This window comes from Orcinus orca, chromosome 7, assembly GCF_937001465.1.
Source record: "Orcinus orca chromosome 7, mOrcOrc1.1, whole genome shotgun sequence".
NCBI lineage: Eukaryota > Metazoa > Chordata > Mammalia > Artiodactyla > Delphinidae > Orcinus > Orcinus orca.
The window spans coordinates 116,153,165-116,176,165 of NC_064565.1; the positions used below are offsets into that span (position 1 = coordinate 116,153,165).

General features: G+C 46.9%; 1 protein-coding gene across 14 annotated transcripts in view; it reads left to right on the top strand.

Annotated features, from left to right (window-relative positions):
* Positions 1-23,001, top strand: part of AGAP1 (ArfGAP with GTPase domain, ankyrin repeat and PH domain 1) — a 550,828-nt gene that overhangs the window by 480,556 nt on the left and 47,271 nt on the right. For all 14 annotated transcript variants that reach the window (XM_033424652.2, XM_033424661.2, XM_012533195.3 and 11 more), the window contains 3 exons: positions 2,511-2,665; positions 5,601-5,691; positions 9,329-9,551. In XM_033424652.2, the coding sequence (XP_033280543.1) occupies positions 2,511-2,665; positions 5,601-5,691; positions 9,329-9,551 (469 nt within the window). The remainder of the gene's footprint in view (positions 1-2,510; positions 2,666-5,600; positions 5,692-9,328; positions 9,552-23,001) is intronic.

The following is a 23,001-nucleotide window of genomic DNA, read 5'->3' on the forward strand; positions in this document are numbered from 1 at the left end:
GGGAGAGGCCACAGCAGTGAGAGGCCCGCGTACCGCAAAAAAAAAAAAAAAGAATAACGGTTCTGTGGGTTCGGATACGTACTCTTCCACGGAAAGAGGATTCCCTTCTATTCCTAGTTTGATAAAAGATTTTAATCATATTTTTAATTAAATTTTCCTTCTTCTTTGTCAGGGAGTTGTACATTCTACTTCTTTTCTCATAGAGGTTAACCCTGGTATTTTCTCATGTGTACCTAGTTTACCAAAGTCTAAAGTTAGTTCTTAACTCCCCTGTGGAACAATGCAAAGTCCTAGGGCATTTTAACTCCAGGGTCCCCATGTCCACTTTCATTTCTCTAGTATTTTGCACCTTCCCCAAATTAGACGTGATAAGAAAAGTAGTATTTGATGTAATTTTTATTTAGGTGTATTTCCATACTTATCCATTTGCCCCCTGACCCATCTGGTTCAGACCTTTGTAGAACCCTCTGAAGCGTGTCTTTTACCAGTTCCTCTAGGGAAGGGCTCTTGATCCTTTCAGTTTTTTATATGAAAATATCCTTATTCCACTCTGGTTCTTGAAAGAGAGATTTCCCGTCTCCGTGTGTCGGTTGCATCCCAGCTGCTCTTCTCCTCTCCCCCTTCAGGGACCGAGACCATCTCGTTCGGCCCCTTCCCTGAGCTGTCCCGGGTCCGCTCCAGGTGACGCCCTGCTTGGCCCCTTACGCGGGGTGGGCCTGCGCTCCACGCCTGCTTTTCCACAGCCCCACGATGCACCCCTGTCCCAGGAGCTTTTAACAGCTTTGAGAAGCTGTTTTTTAAGAGCTGTTTTTTAAGAGCTGTTTTTTAAGCTGTTTTTTAAGAGCTTTGAGAAGCTGACGGGGGCCGTGGACCCTCTTGTTGGAGAAACGTTACCCCCCGTGAGGCTGGGCGCGCCGATAGGAGAGTCCCTGACCTTCCTTCACGTGCTGTTGAGAACAGGTTCCACAGATTGAGGCCCAGCCCGCCAGCAGGTTGAATTCTAAAAGAGCAGCGATGCTGATGTCACCGAGAACACGGTACTGTTGTTATCAGGGTACATAAAGATTTCATGAAAAGGTGGCATAGCCCTGTGTCTGTGGCAGTCTGTGTTGGAGCAGCTCCCCAGACCTGGGTGTGCTCGACAAAGACACAAGCATCCTGTTCCCACCTGCCCAGATCAGTGGGGTCAGGTGGGAGGGGCTCTCAGCCACAGTAGTGGGAGCTGCTTCTCTTCTGAGACGAAAGGGGAGGAGGAGAGGGCGTCTGGAGGTGACTGCAGTTGCTTCGGAGACTGAGGGAGCATCCTTGTCTCGGAGGCCGAGGGCTCCAGTGAGGCAGGGCCTTGAGAAGGGGCGGGGCCCACCCGGCAGCACGGAGCCTTGCAGAGGTCAGGGGCCATGAGGAGTGCTGGGGACACAGGCTAGAGGACCCGAGAGTGTGGAAGGGGGAGGTTTGTGCAGATGCGAGCAAGCCGAGTGTGGGTGACAGAGGTAATTGACGAACGCGGAGGTCAGCTGGGTGGGCAGCAGGTTATTCACATTATTAGTAACGCTTGCTCGCCAGGGGCTCGTGATGCAGCTGGCTCTGCAACAAGTGATGGGAAACTGCCGATCACGTGAGACATGCTGGTGCCTGAAAGTCCAGCTCCACACGTCTTCATGGTTACCTGTGGCTGGTTACGCTGTCTGCACGTGGCCCCTGCTCTGCCTTTCATTCCGTGGCAGAGGCCGGAGGTTAGATCAGAACAGGGGACGCACACCAGCGCTCACGGAGGGGTGTTGGGCGTGGGCCTGAGCTAGTGCACGTCATTTAGCCAGTGGAAAACACAGCAAAGGAGGCAGCTTTCCCCTCCCATTTTAAGGGTGAGGAAGTGAACCCAGCACGGGTTGAGAACTTGTCCAGACTCCAGCATGCCAAGTGGCGGAGCAGGATTTAAACGTAAGGACCCCCCTTCCTGGGACACAGTGGCCCCTTCAAATCGCCTGGAATTTCACTCGCTCCTCCAGACTAAAACCTTCCCCGCTGTAGCTGGTCTTCTGCCCTAAAAGGACAGACGTCCTCAGGCCTCCCTCTTTGCCGGGGTGTATCTGTGGATTGGCGCACAGGTGCTTATGAAGAAATTAAATTGTATCCTGAGATGAGCAGCGTTCACTTGATTTTCATCCCCCTGTCAATTTCAGCAGCCGGCCACGAGTTACAATATTACGTCCCTGAGTTGCTTCATCTGTGCCCAGCACAGAGACACTGACATCACACGCTGATTTTCATTTTTCCTCATCCCCTGAGCATTGATTGAAACCTAGCTAAGCCACGCTGGCTTTAGGAACCAAATCTGGAGTGTTGGGAGGTCTGCAGATTCAGATCTCCGCTGCGGGGCGGCCGGTCCTGTGTGTGCCGCGGCCCCATGCAGGCGCGATTGAACCCAAAGGCACTTTCATGACCGAGGGCTGGCGGAGGGGCCATGATCTCATGAAAGCTAAACTCTTCATCCCCACCACTCTGTGTTTCAGAACAAGAAGAAAACTTTGAGTTTATCATTGTGTCCCTCACTGGCCAGACGTGGCACTTTGAAGCCACCACCTACGAGGAGCGAGACGCGTGGGTCCAGGCCATCGAGAGTCAGATCCTCGCCAGCTTACAGTCGTGCGAGAGCAGCAAGAATAAGGTAAAACCCGGAGCAGCCTGCCGCGCCCCCCCCCCAAGGCCCCACCACCAAAATCAAGAGCGCTGATCCTGAAACGGAAATGGGTGGGGGAGGGGAGAGCATCGGGTGAGACGCGCAACTGGCAAGACTCTTAAATGTTTCTGAGCAGAATGCAAAATAATTGCAAAGATAAAAAAGAATTGTGTCGATATGTGTCCTGTGTCATAGATTAGTAGCCTAGCTTAACCACGTTCGGATGGCAGAATATCCCAGTTTAAATCTTTGCTCTCTCGACTCATCCCAAATGTAAAGTATTGACCTTTTATTGGAGATCGTAGAATCTTTTGGACCCTTGTGGCTTCTTTGTTCACACTGATTTTTGCTTTAGGCTGAATACCCTCAGGAAAAGAAGTGCAGACTTAAGAGGAGGCACTGTTCCGTTCTCATAAATGTCTCAAATTCAAATCCACGTCGAGTTAGAAAACTGACCCTTAGTACAGGCTTCGATGAAAAGCGCGTGCACATATATGAGCATATGCAAAGAGCTTAGGGAAGAGAAAATGTCCATTTTCTAAATTCTGTTGATAAAGCCTGGTATGGGGTTTATTCAGTTAGAGTTCATTCTTTTGCATTTGTTTAGCCAGGAAAAGCAGACTTTAACCTGCATTTTCTGAATTACTGCCCAGTGATATTCCTTATACAAAGGTCATTTTTCTCATTTCCCTTTTCCCAGCAGAGATTCCTTCACAAATCATTATGTTAATGCTTGGATATTTTTAACCCCTTCTCTGGGACACTTTAAAGTCTCGGAGAGCATTTTGAGTTTTCAAACTGTGAACAACCAGAAGCCAGGAGAAAGAACATTGCCTCCCAACCTGCAATTTCGTTTGTAACCATTTAAAGACATTTCTGCCAATGATTTATGTTCCGCTTTGTCATTAAGAAGGGAGTCTGTCTTTCAAAAAGATGGAGTGTCTTATTTTATTACCCTCTTTAACCAGGGTAAACCAGACCACAGTCATTATTATTATAATGTAATTTGCCTCTCCTTTTTAAAGATGTTTTATACCCACAGTGAGGAGAATCAGGGCCTCTCATTTCTGAGCACCTTGGCTTTATTGAGTCACGGCTGCAGATGCGGCTTCTGAAGCAAACTCGGGATGCTTCCGCATCTCCTGTCGATGGGGACTGAGGACACCTGTCACCCACAAAGCTCAGGAACTCGGCTTCAGAACAGGCGTTGGGAGGGCACGTGTGGCTGAACAGACAAACGCATCTCCAAATTTTGCCTAAAATCACAGTGTCTCAAGTCAGACCCTGAATGTATGCCGGGTCATCGGATTCGGGAGGGTGGGGCACGGCACGCGCCTTTTCTGTTTCACACCCTTGCCAGATGCCTCCCCGCTCTCTGTGAAAACAGACAGCGTCACCTCGGCCTGATGCGAGCAGCAGCCTTACAGGGCTGCCCCTTTTCTCTCGATAGACGTGTGCCATCAGGGGCCAGCGTTCCCCGTGAGAGAAGGACTCACTGAGCACTTTGGGCGCTTGGTGAACAGGTGTGACGGTGCACAGCATGGAAATAATAGCCACAAGGAACAGCTGCGGGGGAAAATACAGCCTCCGCTGAGAATGGGCTGTAAGGTGTTCTAGCTGTCCATGGATAATTCAGAATTGGGAGCAATTGTAGATATACGTACATATGCCCTAGAGATTATAGAGGTAGACAGAAGACACATCTCTGTACGTGCACACACACACTCCAGATGCCAATAGAAATTGTTAAACACACTTCGAATACTTGGGCATCTAACCAAAGGGAATAAAACCCCAATGAGGCATTATGCTAATCAGACAGTGGCAATTAATAAATTACAGTTTTTGATTAAGTAGTAAGCAATTGTTTCACAGCAAACAATCTGACATAAGATGGTTCCATTTGTGAATAATTTTTACACGAAAATCAAGCTTATTCTAAGTGCCCTCTGGGATTTATTTGGCGTTAGCCATTAGATTAAATGGATGCGTCATAAGCCTTAAGACCATGTACGTCTTTTTACCTGGTCCTCCTATTGTGAAGAATTCATCCTTAGTCAATAATCACGAATTTGTGCAAAGAGTTAGCAGTAAGCCATTCACAGCACTGCTGATGGCAGACAGAAGTTGGAAACAGTCTAAATGTCCATCAGGGAAAACCATGTAACTAAGTCTTCATAAGTGGAATATTATGCAGCCATTTAAAATGACGCCAGAGTTGCTCTGACCCTTTTCCTAAGGAGTCTTGGTGCTGAAACACTGAAAATCAGTAACATAGGTAATAGCTACCTTCCAAAATCAAATTTAAACATATAGAAAAACAAAACTTCTGAATATCTATCACATCAGAAATAAATAAAATTAAATAATGCCGGGGACTATGTGATGGCAGTGAGAGGTGACACTATGTCATTAGGCTAAAAAGGCAGATTCCAAAGCAACGTACAGCACACTGGCTTTTTTTTTTTAAAGCACGTCTATCTGTATACATGTGCTTTTTTTAAAAAGGCCAGAAGAATAGATATCACAATGTTAATAAAACTTAACCATGATAGTTTATAATTTTTATGTTCCTCTTTTCCCCTCTTTGTGTTTTTCTAACTTGCTTAGAGAAGACAAGTAAGTGTACGTTGAAGCATGAACACCCCCAGCCACACACACGTGTGGGCTCCTGACGAGGAATCACGAGATGTGTCTTAGGGCATGAGTCTCTCATCTGACGCATCTTAATAGGTAGTGCCGGTCCGTTCTCCGTCCGCTAGGCTCCATCTTAAAGACGTCTAACGAGGAGTCCCTTGTTGACATTGCCCTCGTGTTATGTTCGCTCGCCATCTGTTTGGTGTTTCCCAGGCTTTATTAGCAGGTATATACCTTTTTCTCGGAGTTCTCATATCTTGGGTTTGTATGTCTCCCTGTATGCCAGTCCCGACTGACCAGCCAGAGTGAGGCCATGGCCTTGCAGTCGATACGGAACATCCGAGGGAACTCCCACTGCGTGGACTGCGAGACCCAAAGTAAGTGTGAGCCAGGACGGGGTGGGGCTTGGCCCTCGGCAGAGGGAGATGGGGTGGTCCGACGCAGCATGCATTGCAGCAAACCCACATCTGTCATCTGGCGTGTAAGGTTTATAACATGATTTAATGGCTTTTAAGGAACTGAAATATTTTTGTTTGGACTTCTATTTTAACACAGTGCCCTTCACACAAATGCCTCTCTGATGGCACTGTAATTCTTTTTTGTTTGTTTGATTTTTTTTAAATTGTATTAAAGTGTAGTTGATTTACAATGTTGTGTTAATTTCTGCTGTACAGAAAAGTGATTCAGCTGGACCCGTGTATATTCTTCTTCGTGTTCTTTTCCATTCTGGTTCATCACAAGTCTTGTTTCTGCCTCAGGCATTCCCATGAGCCACAGTCACACCACAGATGCTGTAGGGATTAGGCCACCTGCCCGGATTCTGTGCCGCATCCAGAAACCAACCTTTGGCCTAATCAACGATCATACGTTTGTTTGCTTTTTCCATAAACATAGAGTACAGGTGGTTAAATCCTGCCCGGAGACTTCTGGGCTTTGTTTTCTTTACTTCAAAATCGTATGTTCTAGATTTTGCTATCAAATGGTCTCTTTTTATTTTATCTTGAATTCACCACACACTAAAAGCGTTTGATTGAACTGACAGACTTCATAATTATGCTTTGTGCCTTAGAGCAACCCAGTTTTCCTCCATGCTTTCCGTTGTCCAGGGAATAATGCCACGTTCCCTTTGAGAAAGTCCTTTTGTAGTTCGTATCCTTGAAGTTAAGGACTGACTTCTCATTCTTCACCTTCCAGCCCTGGCACAGTGCTGGGCCCATTCAGTAAAGTTTTCCCAATCATATATTTTTGCTGTTGTTAGAGTCCAGTTGAAACAAAATAAAAGGTGGCAGCACCAGGCCAGGGTGTAAGGTGGCCCTGGCATCCCGAGCCTGAAGCCCAGTGGGCGAGGCCTGGACCCAGTGGCCACGAGGCCCGGGGCCACGGAGCAAGGCCGTTAGGGGCACACAGCAACTCAGAGCAGACCTTGTGCAGGAAATGGGCAGGACTGGAGCAGGTGGGGAGGGGGTCATTGTGAGTCAGGGAAGCAGCAGGACGCACAGCTGAATGGCTCTGGTTTGTTCAGGGAAAGAGCAGCTGCTGCTCAGGTAGGAAGCTGGCCAGGTAGGATTTGTGCGACCTAACAGGAAGAACTCAGGATTGTCGCAGATTAAAGGGGAGACCCACCTGGGAGAGACCACTGGTTGGCAGGTCAGGTAAGGGCAGGACGGCAAGGCCACGTCTGAGGCCTCCGGGTGAAAGAAGGGGTCTCCTCTTCAGGTATCTTAAGGGACTTCTTTTTTTTTTTAGTTTTTTTTTTAATTTATTTATTGTTGGTTGTGTTGGGTCTTCATTGCGCACGGGCTTTCTCTGGTTGCAGCGAGCCGGGGCTACTCTTCGTTGCGGTGCGCGGGCTTCTCATTACGTTGGCTTCTCTTGTTGGGGAGCACGAGCTCTAGGCGCGTGGGCTTCAGTAGTTGTGGCTCTTGGGCTCTAGAGCGCAGGCTCAGTAGTTGTGGCTCAGAGGCTTAGTTGCTCCGCGGCATGTGGGATCTTCCCAGACCAGGGATGGAACCTGTGTCCCCTGCATCGGCAGGCGGATTCTTAACCATTACGCCACCAGGGAAGCTCTTGAGGGACTTTAAAGCATCTTCTTTTGTTTGAATTTTTAAATGTTACTTTCAATATGTGTCATGACATGAAGTTAGAAGAGAGAAGTCGTTATTTGAAGTGTGTTTTTATCAGGAAGTTTCAAAGTAACATCTTTAAAAGCACAAAATTGGAGACATATCGGAACCTCCATTAGGAGAAACGTCTGCAGTGGTTTCCACCATCATCTACAGGATTGTTTTAACGGGAAGATTCCGTGGCTCCTGAGCTTCGCGGTGTGTGGCCAATTGGAGGTCGAGAGAACATTCTGAGAGCCAGGTTGGGCGGGCGAGTGCCCAGGTGGGGAGGGCAGGTGGAAGAGGGAGGTTGGGGGAGGCTCTGGGGCCAGTTTGTTTAGAATGAGGCCACCTGAGTAGGAATCCAGGGACAAAGTGTGACAAATCTGGAGAGAAAAGAGGTCTTAAACTCCCATTCCTTAAACACATTATCTGTCAGGTCTGTGCCCAGTCCCACCATGTACTGTCTCTTTCCATTCTTGTGACTGTAATAGTTGTTGCTACAGTGTGTCCCACTTACAGGGTGACATGAAGAGTCTGAAGGGTCAGGTTATATACCCCAGGTCATCATAAGAGCCAGCTGTGTAGCAGGATTCAAATCAAGCCTTTGGCTGCCCTGCTGTGTTTTCTCAGAGGACAAGGGGAAGGTCGAGGGGCTGAGGTCAAGGACATGAGAGATGACACACTGGCAAAGGTGTTTTGTTTTTTATGTGTTATTATTATTATTATTAGGGGCATCTGTTTCCTCTTCCCAACCAGACGGTCTCTGAGGTCACAGACCCCTCTTCTCGTGTGCCCCCCACCATGGTCTCTATCACCACCTTCCTGCCTTTGTATTAGATATTAAGTGAATCACTGGCTGATTTCTGCTGAATGAGCGTAAGGCCACTCCTGGTCATTTGCCATTTCCAGAGTGATTCCAAATAAATACGATGTCAGCTACCTGGTTTTTTGTTGACTCTTCAAGTGCACCTGCGGTAAATGTTGATTATTCTTGGATGATGTAAGCCTTGTTTGCTTCTGTCGGTGGTGAAAGCCATTGACTGTCAAGGTCAGCCCCGTCTTTGCAAATCAGCTGGTGATTCTAGCATGAAGCCAGCCCTGGGTCCAAATCCACAGTCTTCTGACTGTGTCAGCCAGTTTCACACAGGGACTGATCCCACTCAGGGGTCCCAGTGCTGTTCTCTGGACTCATTCAGTGCCCTGGGTGCAGTGTCACAGCCCAAAGCCCATCACCGTTTATTCCGAGAATCAGGGTCGATCATCCTGGGTAGTAACCTAACCAAAGGACCATGTCCGCCATCTTGCCAGCAGTGAAGGATGGAGAAACGGGAGTTGCTTTGGTGGTTGCCCTTAAATAAGATCCCTGAAAGGCACACTTTTTCATTGTGGTGTGCCTTTCTGTCATCTTTGAAATTTGCAAATGTGCACATCATGTCACTAAAAACTTTGCTGTGCCCGTGGTTGCAGAGGTGGTCACGTGGGACCTGGTAGCTTTGGGAATGGCCCAGCTGTCCCTCAACACACCTTCTCTTTCCCGCTCTCAGCTGCCGTCCACAGTAGGCGGCAAGTCATGCCTGATTTCGTTTCCACGTGTGTCCGCCTGCTCGAGGGGAGTGCTGCTGCGGAAGTATCCAAAAGTGCGTCTTTCTATCCAAACCCATGCTTTCCGTTGTTTCCAAGGCTTTGGTTAAAGCCAGTTGTTTGAAAGTTGCCGCCAACATGTCAGATCTTTTGAGATGCCGGAGACAGTTCCAAGTACCGGCCAGGGAGCATTTTCAAGCCATGTGATTCTAGGGAGGGACTGTTGCATGGGAAGGCCGATTGGCCGTTTTGTTCCTGAGACCTAAGGACAGTTGGGATGAGTGATGACGGTCTGATTGCATATGGCGCCCTTTTCCTCTTCCCACAGATCCCAACTGGGCCAGTTTGAACTTGGGAGCCCTCATGTGCATTGAGTGCTCAGGGATCCACCGGAATCTTGGCACCCACCTTTCTCGAGTCCGATCTCTGGACCTTGATGACTGGCCCATTGAGCTTATCAAGGTGATGTCGTCCATTGGGAATGAGCTGGCCAACAGCATCTGGGAGGAGAGCACCCAGGGGCGGACAAAGCCCTCGCTGGACTCCACAAGGTAGGGACGTGGGAAGGCATGTGGTTATGGGGCATTCTGCAGGCAGTTCAACAACCAGAAATGACCTTAATGACAGCCACCACTGGAACTGCCCCAGCAACCAGTGGGAAGCTGATTACCCCGGACAGAAACATCTGTATTAAAAATTGCTCTTCCGCAGACACGGGTAATTCAAACTCCTTAATTTTTTACTCTTGTTTTTATACTTTGGGGATTCCTCTTCCTCTCTTAGAAATGTATTAAGCTTCTAACCTTATGAATATATCACTTTAATTAATATACTTCTAATAGGCATAAGCTAGGCTGTTAACACTAATTATGAATTTTGGATTCTTTAATTTTGTTATTCTTATGTCTTTGATAAGCATCTACTCCATTGGTTCCCCTCTCCCCCCGACCCCCACTAAGTGGGTTTATAGTAACCAAATATATTTTATTTTCTGAAATATGTTTCTAACACATTTAATCAACCAAGTGTGGCATAACTTAATGGTGGCCCCTCATTAATGTTAATTGTTACCCAGTGTAAAAAACGCATTTATTTTGAGTCCATTCCGTTTCTCATTTTTCATTGACAGCAATTATAAGCCATTTCTTAGTACACATGCATATTTAATGTACCTAAGGGTGGTAAAATGGCGCGTTTTCTGAGAAAGCCTCTTTCACGGAGGCAGGATGGACCGTCCTGTCTCCACGGCTGTTCGGGGAGCTGGGGGGCATCCCAGCGTCTGAAGCAGGGGCACGGGATGGGCTCAGCCTTCACTTCTCAGGTGTGTGCAGAGGTGAGGGGGGAGAAGAGGTCTCCCAGCATCAGCACGGATCTGTTTTGCTGGTGGTCAGACAACAAGGAAACCCAGGTGTCCGTCTGTGGTCGGGCCACATGCGAGGGGTAAGAAGTTGGTTTCTACCGCCAATAACGTGGAAAACCTGTGGGCTTCATTTCATCAACACTAAAAAATGAATTTGTGGTGCCCCCTTCGGTTCACTTGAGAGAATGAAGCTGGTGTCATTAACCCTGCCCTTCCTAGTAGGTGCTCTGTGGGGAGGGGACGGGGGTGGGCAAGAAATGTGCACGAAGTACATCTGTTTAAAATCGAGCAGGTTGGCGCTATGAGCTCTTTATATGTAAGTTATGCTGTGTAGTATACACGCAGGCAGCTGTCTCACAGACTGAAGAAATGATACACTTCTACAGTTTTTTAATTTTGATTTAACACTAATATAGAAATCCGCAGGGTTGTCCACTAGGAGCATTCTTAAAAGATTAATTCATGTTTTAATGTCTATTTTTTCATACATATAGTTTCCTTGGAGGGTATTTAGATCTGAAAAAGAAAAATGATTGGAAATCGGATTGAGTTTAACGTGTGAATGCAGAAAACATTAAAATAAGTTGGGAAAAAATTAACTTTATACATTTTACTGTTTGTGTGTAAAAGGAGCAGTTATACTATTTTTAATACATGGATTAGAAAAGTTTGGTTGTTTTTCCATCTATCACAATTAGAAACCATTTAGAATGATTACAAACAAAGACGTAGGTTAATTTTTTAACTGGGAAATATTATATAATAATTTCATCCTCATAAGTGAAGATGGTGTATGTAAGGGCATTTTATCCTTCTAACTTGTACATTTGAATTAACCTCTTGAGTATGTAACTTCCTCTTCTGTGTAGTGTTATACACGTCATATCTTTACATTTTAGAGACATTTGAGTCTTTCTTTCTCACAAGTGGAGTCACTGCTGTGAAATCCCTACAGTGAGGTGATGTGGTTACGTCGTATTTCCAGTGGTTAACTTGGGGGTTTTAAGTTCTGTCCATCTTTAAGAAGATAAACATGTTTGAGAATTGAATATACCTTTGTGCTTTAGTAATTCTCCCAGGGAGTTTTATTTTTAATTAAATTCAGCAAATATTCATTGAGTGCTTCCTCATAGAAAAGAAGTGATTGCTAGGTGACGACCGTAAGTGTGCAGTGATTGGTGAATGTTCTCAGGGCCAGCCGAGGATGCCAGGACTCGGTGGCGTTCACAGACTGGAGGGGTTTGCGTTGCTCCAGGAGGTCCAGGAGAAATGTCCTCTGAGCTGACTTTAAACTGTGCTGTGATCTCCAGGCCTAGGGGCGTGGGGAGTGTGTGTGCTGGAGGATGGGAGGGACCTACACACAAACAGGAACGTGGAAGCCTCAGGGCCCATGGGGAGCTGGACCCTTGAGCACAGTGAGAAGTGGGGAAGGGAAGGCCATAATAGAGCAAAGGCCTGGTGAGCCGGGCTAGTGTTTTAACAGCGACTCTCGCGGTTGGGCAGAGGGTGGGTTGTTGGATCTCTTTCTGTGTTCATATATGTTCCGCCTGTTCTCAGGAACACTAGAGGCAGCCAGCAGCATCCTAGGAAAGGATGGAGACAGGCAAGGAGGTCAGTTGGAAGACTGTGGTCCTGGTGGAACGTGGGCAAAGCCTCAGATACACTCAAAGACCACTCAGTGTAATTGTAAAACAGTCCAGATCCCCAGCTCCTTCACTACCTCCTGCAGTTTCCTCAGACAGAATCAAAATCCCAAAGTTTGGGCTGGAATGTCCACATGGAATTCAGTCTGCGGTGTGAGAATGGATATCTAGTCTGGTTCCTGCCTCTCCAAGACAAGGAAAGACACGCCCTCTCACCCACCCTGCCTCGCTCTCTCTGCAGGACCTGTGATCACTAGCACAAAAAAAGCTGGACGGTTCTCTAATGTGGCCCTCAGGTAATACTAAAAAGAAATATTTTAATAAAATTTTATCTCTGTCTGAGGAAAAGCCAAGTGCAATATATCCAGTCTGATTCTTTGAAAAAGGGCCCAGCTGTTTTCCCGAGAAGCTCCATCCATTCTGTCTTGTTCAGAAGATTCATTCTGACAGTGGAATATAATTAGAAATGTGCCATGCCTCCCCCAGTGCGCGCACACACACACACACACACACACACTCACACACACACACAGACTCAGACACACACACACACACACTCTCACACAGACACACACACACACACAGACACACACACAGACTCAGACACACACACACACACAGACACACACACACAGACTCAGACACACAGGCACACACACACAGACACACACACACACACAGACTCAGACACACAGACACACACACACACACACACACACACAGACTCAGGACCATGGAGAAGTAGAACACGACAGACCCTTCTCCAAAGAAACAACCGAAGCCATCTCGCATTGGTGTCACCCAGACGGGCTCCTCTGACCAGCCGTCTGCCCTACTGCTTGCTGGGCCTTCACCCCTGATTAGGGCAGCTTTGGACGGCACGTAATTGGTTCCAGCGATTCTCAGCTGCCCTGAGAACTGCCGTTCAAACTTGAACAGCTTTGAGATCAATCGAAGCTGACGGCGGCAAAGCAGTATTGACTGCCCATTCCTAAACCGGGGAATCATTAGTCAAGAAAAGCATCTTTTAATTACTCCCAGGAAGAAAAAAAAAAATCTTTTTGGATGGATTCTGCAACAACTGCTATTTTTTTTCCAGTGCCTTCGATATGAAATTTATTGTCTCAGGAGGGGAGAGGATGCCCTTCATCCCCCTCTGTAATGGAGGTTTAATTTGGAGAAAGGAGCAGGTAGAGAAGATCGATGCTGTAACAATTAACTACCTCTGGGGTGGAATCAGAATCCCCCTCTAATTGCTATTGATACCATTTAAGCACACACTTAAAATATTGATTGTAAATGGGGCTGCTGGAGTAGGGGAGAAGTGGTAACAGAATGAACTAGGTGTTAGGGCCTTAAGGAGGGGCAGTTTGCTGTCGGCAGGACGGTCAGCATGTGAGTTGGTGTGTTGCATCTTAGAGTACGTTGTCCTGTGGAGTTGGACGCGGGGCCTGGAGCCACCAGGCAGGGCTCTGGTTGCGGTGTCAGGACACAGCTCGGAGGTAGAGATGTTAAAACAGTCACGTGCATATTTCCGGAGTGCGTGAACGAATGGGTGAAGGAGAGAAAGAGGAAACTGGTCAGCTTGGAATACATGTGTCGGGGGGGCTTTGCATCCTCAGGGCCTCAGAACTCCCCATGTGTTTGTGAGTGAAATTCCCAGCACACGGTGAAGCCGTCTCAAACAAACCTCTCTGTGCATCCTCTCACACTCGGCCACGCACTGGTGTTTTCGGGGCCGGTCTGCATCACTTAAGGCAGGTCCTTCTTGATTCTCATCCCCCTTTTCACTTAGAAGCTTTTTCGATTGACTGCGGGGAAAATAATTTCCCACCAGGACCGATCGGAGCTCTCTGGAACCGCATTTCTCCTGGCAGAAGCCGAACTCAGCGGGGCTGTGCGGCTTTCTCTCTTCGTCTTCCACCTTTGTGTCTCCGAGTCGAGGGCTTTGGCCCGGGAGGGACCAGGGACCAGTTGCTATTTGCATTTCAGGGCAGGTGTCCTGTTTACAAGGTGGTTTGGGGCCTGCCGGTTTGGTCTAGGAAATCAAAGGAACCTGGAAGTAGAGAGCTGTGTTCTCAATTCCATGAAAGAGCCCTCGGGAGAAGCTCTAGGCCCAACTGAAATCACCCCGTCACCTCTTTGATCCCACATGGAAGGGGACCGAGTTTGCTGATTTAGCGTACGTTCCCTTCCCTCTCTTAGCATCCTTTCTCTGGGTTTCGTTATTTGTCAGTTCACCTGCGCCCCTAAACTCCCCTCTTGTGTTTAACCTCTAAAAAGATGTCACTTCAGGAGGAAGATTGGGGGCCGGACGTCAGAAATCCGCGTGGGAGAGACGGGCTGCTCACTTCCAGGCGGAGCGAGTCTGCCCAGTGATCCAAGTTCCGTGTCCTTTTCATTTCCGAACGCCACTTTCATCTTATTTATGCACATGGAGATATTGATAAAGGGGAAATGTATCCAAACTGAAAATAATTGGATCCCCACCGCTAACTCTGAGATATTAAAAGCAGCACCACTTGGCCACGTCTCTGTCTCGTTAGGTTTGATCATAAGATCACAATATAGTAATCTCAGGCTCAAATTTCTGGCATAAAGATGCACTGATCCAAATGCGGCCTCGGGGAACATGAGGGCCCACGCGGTCCCAGGATTGTCTCATCTTATTATTTTTCAACAGTTCTTGGCCCTGCTGAGGTCAGTGTTTTGTCTCTTTTGAGTGTTCCTCTATGCTTGACACCTTTTCCTATTTTCTTTCCTTAAAAAAAAAGAAAAATGGGCAGGGGGAGAAATGGAGGGGGGGGGAAGGACTTTGCAGTGATGACCAGAACCCATCTGCAGTTGGGTGGCATCTGCTCCCCACATGTCACTTCCCTCATTAACAAGCAATTGAATTAATTAAATGCTACTCAGAACACGCATAACAAGCTACCGGCAGTGTCCAAATTAGCACTGATAATCAAGGATGATTTCCTTTATTATCCTGCTAAGTGGTGTGCAGACTCTGATCTCCCTGTCTGCCCTCATCTATTTACATACCCCCAGCTTCTGCCTTTGGAAGCGGAGGTTATCTTACCTAGTTAATTTGCCAGGATCACCGAGCATGGCGAATTGATGCCCTGCCGCCGCTGCCACTGCCACCGCTCGGCCCCCTCCCTTCCGGCCCTCCCCCAGCCCCAGCCTTTGTATCTCAAGCTCACTGATAAATTAAAGGCCACCCCTGTGGTCTCAAGTGAGTAATAGAGGCAGAAATTTCATTTTGCAACTGGCTGATTTAATGATCCGAAGGGTAATTAATGGCCTGATTATCTTAATGTTAAATATGTCCGGCAGCAATTACCGTGACCTCCCGCTTGTCAAGGTCCGGGCTGTGCTCTTCTTTCAATTAAGTTCTCTGGGGCTTAATGGTATGAATAAACTCCTGATTCTATCATCCCGGACGGACACAGAGGGTTCAGGGAGCTGGGGGCTCGTTTGGAGTTTTAATCAGCCTGTCTTCGACTCTGGCGATCAGAGGTAACAGTTATAACAAGGACAGCACTTTCTTCTTCCCCGTGCAGGACCCCATCTCCACCTCCCCTCCATCCACCCTTTTGTGTTGTTGTTTTATTTTATTTATTTTCTCTTATGTATTTCCATGCTCGGAGGGAGAATTCTGTTTGCAGAGGGAGCCGCTGTGCTCCATGAGGCTCGTCTCTTCCAATATAAATTATCATGTGAGCGCTGTGGTTTTTCTGTTTGACAGGCTTAATTAATTGGCAGGAGCCCCCGAAAATGACAGTGCCACTAATTGCAACTCAGAGTGCATTTCTGTCATCGTGGCGCGCCTGTCAGCGGGCATGCCCTGGCCCCAGCCGCCGGAGCGGGGCCCACCCTCCCGGCCTCGGGTCCGGGCGGGGACAGTGTCCTGAGTGAGTGGGGACAGTGTCCTGAGTGAGTGGGGACAGTGGCAGGCTCCGAGGAGCCCTGGGTTTGCAGGCACGCCATCCGCGTGCAGGAGCGACGTTTATTGCCAATAAAGTTCACACGTCCGCGGCTCCGCAAACCCAACAGCGGCTCGGGGACCTCGGATTTGACTTAAGATATTTTAGGGACTTCTCAGAGTAGGCCGACATGGAATCAGACCCCGAGAGCCGTAACTCAGCCACCCTCCTTGACGGGATGGTCCTCATTAGCACGTTGCTAAATATGCTTGGGTTTACCTGAGCTCTGCACCCAGATGGGAAATATTGCACTATCAATGTTAAGTCAGTTAGGGAAACGTACAAATGAGACGCGCATTAACACTGCCTCAGAAATAATACCTGTAGCTTACGGTTGACGAGAGATAGAGCAGTTCCCCTGGTACGCTGCAGGCAGGGAGCGTGGAGGGAATCTGTGCGTCGGCAGTGCTCTCCGATTAAGCTCTCAGGACAGACTAGCCCTAATTATAAGAAAGGCGGATCTAACAAGATTCTCCGTAAGGTTAAGTAAAACGCGCTCCGCGTTTTACAGCATAACTGTTCCTTCCAGTTGCCTTTGAAGAAGATGGATGAAATAGTGCTGTTGGTTTATTACGTCCTCCTGCCACACACAAGCCCGTCTTTTATTTGATCCTGTAGGAAACCAAATGTGGGAGCCAGCTTTGCGACCGGAGAGCTGTCTTGGGTTGAAAACCCCTCTCATTTACTCTCTGAAATGTAGCCATGGAGACAATCAAGGAATTTTTTATGGTTGAGAATTTTTATTATCATTGGTAGCTGCAAATGCGAGTCACCTGCCAGCATCAGTTTCTTGTAGGTGCCCTGACCACTTCCGAGCCCGCGTCCGTAGATGAAGCAATGTAATGTGGAGGCGAACTGGTAGACTTGAATTCTAGATTGTGGAGCCCTTCTAAACGGGGGCCTAGAAATACTCTAAAACAACTGCCTCTGTTTTGATTCCTCCAAAAGTAGAGCATTTTCCAGAAGGTCATTTCTCTCAGTGGTGCTTTGATCATTCTGCACCAGAAACCTCCTCTCTTCTGAGGAGGGTCCTGCTTTCTTCTTCCTAACAATGAAGAAGAGGCAGAAGCAGACAAGCCTGGGTCCAGGGTTCACAGTGTACTGGGTGCTTTTTCTTAGGACGGAGCCGTCCTGCGACACGGGATGACCCCCGTTTCCCATGTGAGAAGGTTGTGAGGTCAGGGTCCTGGAGTCACTTGTCGAGGTTCGCCCGGGACTAAGGGGCAGAGATCACTTGAACGCAGGACCTGACTCCTGACACTCTGCCCTGGTCCTTCTGCTGCTCCCATCCTTTTTCTGCTCAGCGTCATATGGCCACATCCCACGGTCAGTTGTGGCATCTAGAGGTACCACTGTGTTTACCAGTGTACATTCCCTCTCCTCCCCTTGACCCCAGCTCATACTCCTACCAGCCATTAGTGTGTCGGTGTTTATATGTTATTAGTGTAAATTTATTATGTATAATAGCATAACTACGATGTCTTTCCACTTATAAAATCTAATAGCCTCATTCATGGTAACTTAAAGATGATAAAGCATCATTCATTTTAGTTTGCATTCATACAGCAAACCTGGTCAAGTCACTCAGTCGTGATTCTCAAGTCTTAATTTTCTGCAGTCAGTGCTAATCCTTAGAGCTTCTCTGGAAAACAGTGCCGAGACCTAAATGTACAGATCAGCCAACGTAGTCACACGGTTCGAGCCCCAGCTTTTCACGTGACCACATCCTTCTCCTGCCTGAACCTCCCTCCGTTCATGTCCCTGACCCAGCACTGTCTGTTGAAAACATTTAGCTTGTATTTCCAAAAGCTTCACAATCGTAGTTATTATCTGCATGATGAAATAGGGAGCCAGGCCAGAGGATTTCTAGTCCTGGTTTCATAGCCAGCATCTTCTGTGATTTTGATTTTTAAAAACCAGGGAATGTTCTCATTTGTAAGATGAAACTAGTCATTAGCCCACCCACTTAATCATGTAGATTTAATGCTAAAAGAAAATACTGTTTATGAAGTTTCCTGGGCTCTTTATCTGGAAAACTCAATCAGCTTTGTGCCTGGGTCCCTGCATGCTGGCGGTGAGAGAGGCAAGTGGCCTGTGTGCTCTCAGGGGCTGGGGAGGGTCTGCTGACGTGGCATATGCGGTCCGGGTTTGTTTTTGCTTTGTAGAGTGGTTTATTGCAGCATCAGCAAGGCACATTCTTGGACCCCATTCCAAGTGTATCCCTGTGGTGGAGCCCAACGATGTGTGTTAACTCTCTAGGTGATTCTTATGCATATTAAAGTTTGAGAAGCAGTGGTCTACACCAAGCAGTATCCACGAACGCCCACAACCTGCCTGGAGTCCCTCTCCCTGTCTTAGCCCAAGTCCCTGGACTTTATTCCTCATTTCTTAAGACCCAGGTATCTGTCCTCTTTCTTTACCGTACTCTATATCCAATATGCCATCTCAAAGGTGCTACAACCCACAGAGAACATCTCTGTGTCTGCCCCCATTACAAGAAGATTATATACTGTGTTCAAATGTCATTTTCCCCAGGAATGCAAGGTTGGTTCAACACACAAAAATCTGTCAAAGTAATATACCACATTAATGGAATAAAGGACAAATGCTACACACTCATTTCAAGAGATGGAGAAAATACATTTGACGGAATGCAGTACCCCTTCATGATACAAACACACAGCAAAGTAGGAATAAAAAGCAACTTCCTCAACCTAATAAAGGGTGTCTATGAAAAACCCACAGCTAACATCAAACTTAATGGTAAAGTACTGAAAGCTCCCCGCTTAAGATCAGGAACGAGACAAGGACATCCACTGTCACCACTTCTCTTCATCATTGAAGTTTGAGCCAGAAAATTAGGCAAGAGAAAGAAACCAAAGGCATTCAGATTAGAAAAGAAGAAGGTGAAATTATATTTGCAGATGATGTGATCTTATATATAGAAAATCTAAAGGAATTCAAAATAAACTATTAGAGCTAATAAAGGACCTCAGGAATATACAAAATTCAGTTGTACTTCTATACGTGAGAAATGGACGATTGCATTTACAATATTAATATACTCAAGAATAAAGTTAACCTATATACTGAAAACTACAAAGCATCTTTGAGAGAAATTAAAGAAGACCTAAATAATTGGCAAGACATCATGTTCATGGATTAGAAGCCTTAACATTGCTAAGATAGCACTCCCCAAATGATGTGTAGATTCAACACGATCCCTTTCAGAATTACAGATGCTTTTTTTTTGCATAAATGGACAAGCTGATCCTACAGTTTATGTGGACATTCACAAGACCTTCAGACAGGCAGAACAATCTTGAGAAGGAATAACAAAGTTGGAACGCTCGTATATCCTGATTTCAGAACATACTACAAAACTACAATAATCCAAGATTGTGATATTGGCATAAGAATAGACATATAGATTGATGGTATAGAATTGAAAGTCTTGAAATAAGCTCGTCCCTCTATGGTTAATTGATTTTCAACAATTCATTGGGGAAAGAATAGTCTTTCAACAGGTGACGCTGAGACAACTAGATATCCACATACAAAAGAATGAAGCTTAGACCCCATCTCCTGCCGTAGACAAAAACTAACTCCAAATGAGTCAAAGACCTAAGTGTAAAAACTGAAACTGTAAAACTTTTAGAAGAAAATAGAGAGATAAAATAGATAAATTGGACTTCATCAAAATTAAAAATTTTAGTGCTTCAAAGGACAATATCAAGAAATTGAAAACAGAGAATGAGTGAAAATATTTGAAAACCATATATCGAATAAGAGTCTAATGTGCAGAATGTATAAAGAATGTGTACCGTTCAGCAACAGAAGACAAGTAACTCAGTTTTAAAACGTGCAAAGCGTTGGAATAGACATTTCTCTAAAGAAGATATACAAATACCCAATAAGCACATGAAAAAAATGCCAGACATCATTACTGATTAGGGAACTGCAAGTCAGTCCACACTGAGATACTACCCACACTCACTAAGATGTGGCCGTAATAAAAAAGAAGGTCAGTGGCAGGTGTTGGTGGAATGTACAGAAATATGAACCCTCATGTACTGCTGGTGGGAATGTTAAATGACAGCCACTTTGGAAAGCAGTCTGGCAGCTCCTCCAAAAGTTAAACATAGACTTACCGTATGACCAAGCAATTCCTCTTCTACATATACACCTAAGAGGAATGAAAACACATGTCCAGGCAAACACTTGTGCACGAGTGTTCATAGCAGCATTATTCATAATAGCCAAAGAGTGAAAACAAACCAAACGTCCATCAAATGATGGATATACACCAACTATGCTTCAATAAAATAAAATAAAAAATTTTAATGATGAATTAAAATAAAAAATTTTAGTGATGAAACAGAAGATGGTACATCCATACAGTGGAATGTTATTCAGACACAAAAAAACAATAAAACACCACATGTGCTGCAACTTGGATGAACCTTGCAAACATACTAAGCGAAAGGAGCCAGACACAGAAGACCACGTATTGTATTATTCCGTTTATGTGGAGTGGCCACGGTAGGCAGATCCGGAGAGATGGAAGGTAGATCAGTGATTGCCAGGGGCTGGGGGATGAGGGGCAGTGGTGTCCAGGGAGTGACTGCTTAAAGGGTACAAGTTTTTTGGGGGGGAGATAGTGAAAATTGTCTGCATTTCCATGATGGCGATGGCTCTGCAATCTTGTAACTAAACTAAAAGTCCACCAAAGCATATACATTTACAGCATGAATTGTAGGAAATGTGAAAAAGTATATGAATTGTGTCAATTTTTTTTAAAAAAGAAGGAATTTCCAAGGAGCACAGATGGGGCAGGGCATTCCACAAAGAGGGAACATTCTGGGCAAAGAGGCAGAAACACACGAGGGTGGCTGAAGCCCGGATGGTGGGGGAAGGCCGGCCTGGCCAGCATGTCTGCCCCTCATCTGGCTGGGGGAGCTGTGGGAGGGGGTCGTCCAGCATAGAGCTCTGAGCAGGATTTGCACTGCTACCAAAACCCCCTGCACTTGGGGGGGCAGACCAAAGGAGGGTGAGGCCAGGGAGAAAGAGGCGCCTCATGTCCAGGTGAATTGGTGGGTTGGAATCAGTGATAATCAGTGATATGAGGGCCTTCCAGAGCCTTGAGAGGCCAGGCACGTCACAGCCATTGGCTCCTGGAATCCACAGGACAAACCGATGTCTTTCCCCCTTTAATAGACAAGGAAACTGGCCTGAGAAGCTCAGCCTGTGAATGCAGGAACCAGAATCCAACCCGGGTCCTGCCGGCTGCACAGCCCTTCCTCAAGAGGCATTTGGACCAAAGGGATCTCGGGGACATAACATCATCAGGGCTCACCCCAGCTGGGGGCTTGGGGAAGGACAGACATCCAAGGTGATACTTAGTTTTCTTTCTTGAGCCATTGGGTGGATGGCGAGGCCTTTAAATGACAGGCAGAACAAATAAAAGGTAATTTCAGCCGTGAAATCCTGGCAGTTTGATTTCGTGTTAATAAAGGTGGACATTGCACCCGTTTATGCCCCGTGGTTTTGAGGAGGTGGTCAAGCGTGGCCGAGGCCCAGCCTTGCCTGTCCAGTCCTGGCTTTGGAGCAGGGTCTCTGGGCTTTAGGGCGTACCGTCCCAAGCCAGCAGGACAAAGCAAGCTTCTCCCAGCTTCAGAGTCCCGATTTCTCCAAGAAACTGCTTGAGGCCCTGGAGAGTGGGAACAGCAGTGACAGCAGCACTAAAGCTTCAAATAGTTAAATGTCATTTGTAACTGATACAAAATTTCATCAACCTGGAGTCCGGAAGATAAACATTACCTGGAGTACACATCCCTCAATCTTAGGGACTCACATGAAAAGCATCTCTAATGTGCGTGATCTTATGACCCTTGAGGATGAATACGTAACCATGGTGACTTAGCTGTGACTTTCTCCTCAAGGACCTCCACGTGCTGCCCCTTGTGTTTTCACACTGGTCCTCACGATCTTAGTGAAATTAGGAGATGTCTGTGTTTACGATCAGAGAAGAGGACCCCAGACAGGGAAGGTGACTCCTGTAATCTCACACAGTGCCTGGGAGCAGGCTGAACGTAGCTCACACGGGTCACCTGGAGGCACCGAAGAGAAGTCGACTGCATGGCTTGTGAGCGTGGAATTCTGTCTGCAAATGGCCACGGTCCTTGTGCCAGCCTTTCTCAACCCTCTGGTGGTTTTCAGCCCAGGAAGCATTTGGAAATGACCATGGGGCGGGGTGGGGGTGGTATGACTGTCATTTAGTCCTAGGGGCCTGAGACCCTGAAGCCCCAGACAGTCCTACAAAAGGGAGAATTGCTTTGCCCAGAATGCCAGTAGCACCCCTGCTACGGAGCAAGGAAGAGACAACCCCAAACAGCCCTCACCTCCTGAGCTCATCAGCGTCTTTTAAAGAACGCGTGCGAAGGCCTCTAAGAATCCAGTCACTTTCCCCGGAGGTTTCTCCTGGGGGTGTGGAATGGATACATCAAGGAAGACGAATACGCTCGCATTCTAGAATGTCAGACCCTACCTTTCCAGACGCGTTAAATGAAAATAAGAATAATGACCTATTCCGTAGAGTTTCCGAGGAACCATAATAGAGGCTCAATAAATACTTGAGAGCTTGTATTTTTAATTATTTGTTTCCCGAAACTAATGTTGGGGCTATGCCGCATGGCAGATAAAAGGGAAGTGAAAGTAAGTGGCCAGCCAAACGTTCCGTGGAGTGTCCACCCAGTGGACAACTCCACACACAAAACAGGGCTGACCTCAATACTTAGAGATTATGACATGGCATCACAGTTAAAGGATGGACGCACAGCTCCGTACAGCTGTGTGCAACCCAGACTCACTTAACAGTCGGAAGACAGTCTGGAGAACTGTATGGCGTAGAGCATCCTAGCGCTGTTTAAAGAAGCGGTGTCCCTGGGACAGAGGAGGTAAAGGTAGGATTCCGATCCCATCGAGGCTGCTCTAATCCAGTGGGAACAGCAGA